General features: G+C 27.7%; 2 protein-coding genes across 2 annotated transcripts; one reads left to right on the top strand and one right to left on the bottom strand.

Annotated features, from left to right (window-relative positions):
* Window positions 1-319: 319 nt before the first annotated feature.
* Window positions 320-1,130, bottom strand: LOC149057548 (uncharacterized). Its single transcript, XM_089223448.1, has 3 exons — window positions 937-1,130; window positions 625-857; window positions 320-563 (listed from the first exon to the last, which is right to left on the bottom strand). Exons 1-3 carry the CDS (start codon window positions 1,099-1,101, stop codon window positions 320-322), a joined length of 642 nt encoding a protein of 213 aa, XP_089079574.1. The 5' UTR covers window positions 1,102-1,130.
* A 1,844-nt stretch (window positions 1,131-2,974) lies between these two features.
* On the top strand, window positions 2,975-6,824 carry LOC107162851 (uncharacterized). Its single transcript, XM_015509960.2, has 2 exons — window positions 2,975-3,185; window positions 5,537-6,824. The coding sequence occupies exons 1-2, from the start codon at window positions 3,183-3,185 to the stop codon at window positions 6,104-6,106; spliced, it is 573 nt and encodes a 190-aa protein (XP_015365446.2). The 5' UTR covers window positions 2,975-3,182; the 3' UTR covers window positions 6,107-6,824.
* The last annotated feature ends 912 nt before the right edge of the window (window positions 6,825-7,736 follow it).

The following is a 7,736-nucleotide window of genomic DNA, read 5'->3' as shown; positions in this document are numbered from 1 at the left end:
TAATACTAGTGTAATACCTATAATAATCCCGGCAAGGGGTTGTTAGTTCGAAAATTATGTGACGAATGTATGTGACGAATGTATGTGACAATATGTACGAATGAAAAGTGTTCGAATATTATGTGTGAATGAGTGTGTCTGAATTAAAAGTATTCGAATGTTATCTGTTAGAAAGTTTAAATGTTCGAATATTATTTTTATTGTGGAATCAACAAAATGTAATTTTTCGGTATAAAAATTATTTATTATTATTATTATTATTAATCTTAACTATACAATTTAATATGATATTATATTATCTAAAAAAAAAAAAAATGTTTTAAAAAAATAAATTATAAGCAATTCCCCTTAAAAATTCTAAAATATTAAAATCAGCATTGTCAGCATTGTTTTTACAGCTTAGAACAAGATTTTTAATACGTTCTTCTCGTTGTTGTTTGGACTCTTTAAACTTTTTTGGAAACCTGTTTTGAATCAACTGTTTGATCGAACTTTCTGTTTCGTTCTGAATGTGCTGAAATTGGGTAATCAGTTTATATACACCTGGCTTCCTGGATGTTAACCTATAAATAAATATAACATTGAGAAAAATATTTGGAATATCAAACAATTCTAGTATTTTACTTATTCAAGCGACTGTGCCATGATTCAACAATGTTAGTTGTTCGTGGCAATTCAACCTCCACATGTGCAGCAACTGACCATAACTCTGAAGAAAACATCTGAAGTTTTCGGGTCTGTCCACGCAATCTCATGAATGGTTTTCCAATATAAGTTGATTCAAAGTATTCCAACAGTTTTTGTATACGATCGTCATTTGAAAATAATGGTTTAATTTTTTCCCAACCTTTGATGACCTTGGATAGTTAAAAATAAAAATAATTACTTATTATCCGATATCATAAAAGTATAAAAACATAAATGATATGTTAATACCTTTGTTATAGGGAGAAATGCCAATGCTGGAAGATGGCGACAAAGTAGATTGAAATTGAAAATCTTCGATGTATTTCGTTGCCAAACCTTCTTTTTGAATATGTCGGTATATATTTTGTGAGAAATGAAAAAAACAAGCCGAGTGAAAAGCGGATGGAAATACATCGTTTATCGCATTAATGGCTGCGTTTTCAAAGTATGTTATAATTTCTAAATTATAATTTCTAGTTAAATTTATATCATTTTCTAAAGCAAAATTATTTAATTCTAAAAACATTGTCCTGTCCGCATATTCTGTTTGCTTGACCATTAAACTAAAAACTAACGGTACACAAATAGTCCCATTTCCTTTTTAATATTTCCATGTATCATGTACATTTGTTTAAAAAGTCCAGGGCAAGACTTGAAAGTTCCACCAGCCAACCAAAATTGAGACTCACTTAAATATCGTAAGTTTTCGATGGTAGATAATATAATAATATTTTTATCTGTGTCACTACCAATATCTTTAATATAAAATTCTTGTCCAGATAATGTTTTTCTCAACTCTGGTGGTAAGTTTAAATCTCTCAAAGAGCATGGTTCTGTTAATTTTCCTTTTCTTTGTCTCTGAATTAGTATTTTTCATATACCATCTGGCTTTCAACAAATTATTAGGTGAATTATATCTGTGACTATGAACGATATTCTTATAATTATATCGTTATTATGTTCAAATAGGAAAATATAACATTCGTACATAATACTATTCGAATACCTTTCCATTCGAACAGATTTGTTCGAACACTCTTCATTCGAAAACAATTCGTTCGAACACTCGACTAGTTCCCTAATAATCCCGGACCCAACTAGTATAGTTATGTTAAATCCAACTCTGATGCATCCCCAAATTTATTTAACTATACATTTTATAAAATTATTTTTATGTTTCCTTTTATTGAATAATAGGGCAGCTGCTCGCCTCTTGGCTTCGCCAGTTCACCTATGTAACCTAATTTATCATAATTCAACAGTTGTTTAATTAAACATGTAATATTCAAGTTGGGTAACATAATCTTAATTAGTGAGTTTATTTTTGAAATAACTTAATTATCTACCAACCAATTTAATTACAGTTAGTACGGATTGAGCAATTAATTAATTTGCTAAATTTTAATAATTTCAAGCAATTATTTGAAATATATTTATTTAATCAAATACATGTTATCTTTTAAAGGTAATTGTGTCATTCGCTATCACGATTAAAGGGACATATTAATCTTTAACCGTGCTTGCTGTTCATTATTTTATTACTGTCTTCATTATTATATTATGAATGGCACAATAATTGTACATTATTGTATTATTTGTATCTGTTATATAGTGTAGGAAATAATACGACGAATAAAAATGTCAGAATTCAGGATTTTCGTTTTTTAATAGGCACCTATATCATTCAATAATAATTCAATCATATTAGATTATGTTTGATATTTTTATATAGGCAAATGGTAATATTTTTCTAGATAACAATAATTATTTGCATTACGTTATAGATACCTATTGTTTTATATTATTTGCAATTTTGTAAAATAATCTTGACTTTTGAGATGTTTTTAAAGGAAATATTTTGTAATCACCTTATTTATGGAAGAGTGATTTATATCTGCAAAATAGTAAATATATGTATTTTAGATCATAAGTAAATACATGATGTAGTATAATATGAAAATATAGTTATGTCGTAAATTATTATTTTCTAAATTGGTTAAGCAAGAAAGCTTATTTATTACTTATGTTTTTGAGTTTTTCCAATGACGTTTGCTATGTTCATAAAAATAAAAATAGTATATAATAAATTATAATAATCAGGTATTCGTGTTTAATGCGTACTTATACTGAAGACAACTCCAACTCTTATATTATGCATTAGGTATATACCTAGGTGGATGTATAACTCTATAAACGTGGAAGGGGATTTGAAACGTACTCTCTTCCTACCTACTTGCCTTCCTACCATTCCAGAAATAATAGTGTATAAATTATTCTGTCTACTAAACATCAGTTCACAAATTCTTAAGCCGTCAGTGGTCAATGTTTGCCGAATAGCGTTATATCTACCTACGTCGCAATAAACAGTTATTTTATTAAAATATAAGTGTACCTACCGATAATAACTTATAAATATTTTTCAAAAATCAACGTTCAATACCTACTCAAACATTTATTGCTCATTTGTAGGATCTTCTGAGTCGATCTACAGAAAAATGGTAAATATTGTTTTAATTTTATAACAAATCAAACTCAAAATATAGCTAAATCGTTCAATATCATCATATTCGATTTAGACGAATTAATAAAGGAATATGAATAATTGGAGAAGTTGTATTGTTGTTATTTTAAATAAATATAAGTAACTGTTATACCATCGTGTACACTCACGGTTGATATGTTTTGATGGGTGTCTGGGATTGAGCCGCAATGAACCCTTTTTCAAAAAGGTGTATGGTATTTAGGCCATTATTTCAAATTGTTTTTATTATTATATCTTTTAAGCAGTAAAACTTCAAATAAAAGTTTAGATTAGGATTAGGTAAGCACAGGAACAAAAAATACAGAAAACGAATTGTAATTCGAAATAATCATATTCGAAATAAAATTTTTATTATTATTATTATTTATTTATTCTTTAAAAATGTTTCAGCACACCAGGTGCAATTACAAATATATTTACGAAATAAAAATTAAAAACATGAAAGAGAAAAAAAAGATTTGTATTTGTGAAATCTATAGGGATTACCTATTAAGAAAATAATAAAATTAAAATTTGACCTACCTGCCTATAGGTATAGTTTTGTATTTATTCAAAAAAAAAAAAAGTTTAAGTACTTTCTATAACTAATAAAATGTTAGATACGTATAGTATTCATTTATAGTTTTGTGTTCTACATCTGTGGCACGATCTCCGGTAATAAAATATAAACAAATATTACGGCCCAGTTACCGATTGTGTTTTGATAAGCTTGAAAAATTATAATTAATCTAAGAGATTCAAAGGTTAGCATTATAACTAAGTAAATGTTGTTTTAAAATTGTTATTTACGATTTATCTTATAATTAATACCAACTAAACAAATATTATAGAACAATAATAAATACAGTGGTTAGTTGTATTTAATATTTATTTTTAAATATAAAGCAATAGATCCTAACTTTTAATTTTTGTTGCGTGCATTTTTAATAAATCAGGCGTACCTATACATATACTTATAGATAGGTAAAACAAAATGGTATACTGATTTTTGAAGAAAAAAATATGCAAATATTGTTTAGAATTGTGGATTAGAGTGTATTGAGTGAAATATAGATTAAATAATGGAATTGAAATCAGAATGGAACTTTGATAGGTAGTAATATTATTTACATGATAATAAAAGGTCTATGTCAGTTGCACTTAAGGGACAGACACATATCTACATTTTACCATGACACAATGGCTAATTGACATTGGGTTAGGAAATTCAATTAGATGAAAACATTATCCAAAGAAATTTATTTTGAATTATCTCGTATAGGAACATATTTTATTGCAGCTCAATGTTTGTGGAGATAAATATACGATTGGAGAAGCCCTTTAAATTTTTATTGAATTATTGTATGCTCATCGTTGCGGTTGAATTTGAATTTCATGGAATAAATAAAACCGTCCAATTTCCATAATTTATAATTGTATCTCATTAATCATTTATCAGAAATGGCCGGTCCGATTTGCTTATGGCATCATGTTTTTATAAATATTAAATATACGAACAAATAATATTCCTATTATACTATTTTTATATAGGTACATTAAATTTTAACTTCCAGCTTAATTTTGTACATCTATAAAAAAAGGTTTAAATGTTAAGATGATCAATAATTTGACACTTTTAGGTTGTAACACATTAGCAAAGTTGCGCAGTAAAAATAACGGTTTAAGAACCATCTAAACATTTATTTGCAATATATGAAAAAGAAATTATAACATAATAATATAAAGAGAAAAACAATTTACGTTTAGTAATTAGTTCAGTTTGCTTCTTGTTGTGGTGACCTTGGATAATGTTATACAGTACCTAATTATATATTCTTGTATACTATAAAGTAGTTAAGAATATTGGGACGCACTTGAACGGTTAAGTTAGGTTATGCAGTTATGTTGGTTGTTGCCGAACCGGTTATTATTTCTATACATTATAATAGTTTATTAATAAATAATTTTAGCAGACGTGAATTGGTCTTGAACTCTTATGATTTCCGTGATCTGTATTGCCGATACAGTTATAGCCTATATTTGTAAGATTTAAGTAAGTACTCAATTATAAAATATTCAAATCGGTAGGTAGTAGGTATTCGATTTATCTGTTTTAAAATTCTACTGCCCAAATATCACAGCACTATATTATTTTAGGGATAGAAATAAAATATTTAGTATTTTGGGCAAGGCCCGATGCGAGGTCCAATATAATAATTTCAGTGAAATAAAAGTTATCTTGACTTTAATACTCCTGACCCCAACCAGTTTTGTTAGTAAGTGACTATTATATTTTATTTTTATATTATTATTTTAACATTTTTTCAGAGTGTACTACGATTTTCAATCATTTTTGCAGTATCATTAACTTGCATATGTGCCCAAAAGCCATTTTATGCATCAAGCAGTAATCAGTATCCAAGCGTCTTACCCCAAAATCTACCAAATAATTCGGATGTAGGGAACAGGATCGGTGAAAACTCCACTCCTGATCCGTTCGTGGGTTCAGAAAAGTTGCCAATATACAACGTGGAAAAAGAACTTGTTGATAGAATAACAAGCCAATATCCCAGAGACAAGCAACCGTTTTGGTATGTGAATGCCGCACAGCTGAACAGCATTAGGTACCAACAGCAACCCGTCGTACAACCGGCGGAACAACCGGCGGAACAACCGGCGGTACAACCAACTGTACAAGCGGTGGTGCAACCAGCGGTACAACCAGCGGTACAACCAGCGGTACAACCAGCAGTACAACCAGCGGTACAACCAGCGGTACAACGGGCTGGGCAACCGGTGGCACAGCGAGTGGCACGACCAGCTGTACAACCGATCAACGACTTCGCACCGAATAGGCGTCAACAAGTGACCATTCAACATCAGCAGCGCAATTTTTAATCAGGAAATGCGTTCTGAGATCATTTAACATATATTCACATATTATTATCATAAATCTTATAACGTCTCTAAATATTAGAAACTGATTCTGGTAGTCGTAAAATATAATAATAATAATAATAATAATAATAATATTATATTATATTGTCAAAAGAGTGTACAACTTACCTAAACAGAAAGGTATATAGGTGATAAAGATTCATTTATAATTTAATATAATGAATAACGATTAATGAACTACAAAAAATGATTTCGCTATTCGATTCTAGTGTGATTTAAAATATTTAAGACTATCCCAATATACCGTTTTATTGATCATTTTTAACTAACTGGATATGTCAACTAACATAATAATTAGGAAAATATTTAAAAAAAATGATTTGTTGTTAACTATTTCAAATATAAGTATACTATGGAACTTATGAATTACAATTTTTGTTTTCTAATTGAAATTTTCAAATTAACGAATGTTTCTTTCTTGGAGAAAAAAGTAGTTATTAACTAAAAATGCAATTCATATTTAAAAAAAATTGTAACTTGGATCAGTTATAATATAGTAATATACTATAGAATAAGACGTACTAATTTCCAATAACTTTGTATCAACGTCATTGTAAAAGTATTTTTAATGTCTATTATTTAATAATTTATTTTTATTGTGTACTAAATATATTTAGTATTTTATTTTTTATCTCAAGTAATAAATTATCTTGTGTTATTTTGCATTGTATTTTTTTTACTTCAGCAATACAAACGTTAAAATATGATATTAACGAAGGCTTGGAATACAAAACAAAGAGCTCGTTTAATTAATGTAATGAACTAACATGAAAATTATTTTCGTCAATTTATGTTTCACGTTAGGTATTTACAACATACCTAACTGATATTTAAATGTTGTGTAGGTACAGCTGAGTTTAAATTTAACAGACATTATGCACAAATTATGTTACTACCTTATTATTTATTAGTGTCTTACTTCAATTTTATCTCATGATGAATTTCTGAAATATCTCACTAGAGTTAAAACCAAATTCCTTATTTTTTTTTAATTTTAACTTACCCCGAATATAATTTTAAGATCTAAAAGATGAAAAAATTGGTATTGTTCCACAGTACAGTATAGGCGTTGAGTTAATGTTTTGGATGTGTTAAATTTGAATTTAATGATATAAAATCATTGCATACAAAAACGTATGAGAATACGTGCGAGATAGCTTATACAGTATAATACAGCTTAATATACTGTATATTTTACTTATTGCCTATATTTTTACTATTATTGTTATTAAAATAACTTACTTATTATTTTTTATTATTTTTTACTATTTCTGATACAGTATTTATTTTAGATTTTTCAGACCATCCTAATAATAGTGGATGTGGACACTAGTAACTGGTTCAAAAATTAATAATTACCTCTTATAAATGGATACAATACATGTGCATATCGAAAATGTCTAAGGAATAAAAATACTATATTTATCTTTCATACATTTTTTTCATATTTTATTTTATCCTTATGGTTTTTCTATTAAATTTGTTTTGGAGCTAAATAAGCTAAAGATCATTTGACTGTTTTATTATGATGTGTAAATAAGATTGGAAAATTTGAGACTCCGTTAATAAT

The sequence above is a fragment of the Diuraphis noxia genome, unplaced genomic scaffold, assembly GCF_037042655.1.
Source record: "Diuraphis noxia isolate RWA-SAM2 unplaced genomic scaffold, SU_Dnox_SAM2 contig0003, whole genome shotgun sequence".
In the NCBI taxonomy this organism is placed as follows: domain Eukaryota; kingdom Metazoa; phylum Arthropoda; class Insecta; order Hemiptera; family Aphididae; genus Diuraphis; species Diuraphis noxia.
The sequence above is the reverse complement of the archived record's forward strand: the minus strand, read 5'-3'. Positions and strand labels throughout refer to the sequence as shown.

Excerpts from the sequence above, each read along its gene's own strand:
- LOC149057548 (XM_089223448.1), bottom strand. The coding sequence starts at position 1,101 with ATGTATTTCCATCCGCTTTTCACTCGGCTTGTTTTTTTCATTTCTCAC. Across the intron at positions 858-936 it reads CATTTCTCCCTATAACAAAG|GTCATCAAAGGTTGGGAAAA; the intron begins GTATTAACATAT and ends TAACTATCCAAG. Across the intron at positions 564-624 it reads TGGCACAGTCGCTTGAATAA|GTTAACATCCAGGAAGCCAG; the intron begins GTAAAATACTAG and ends ATTTATTTATAG.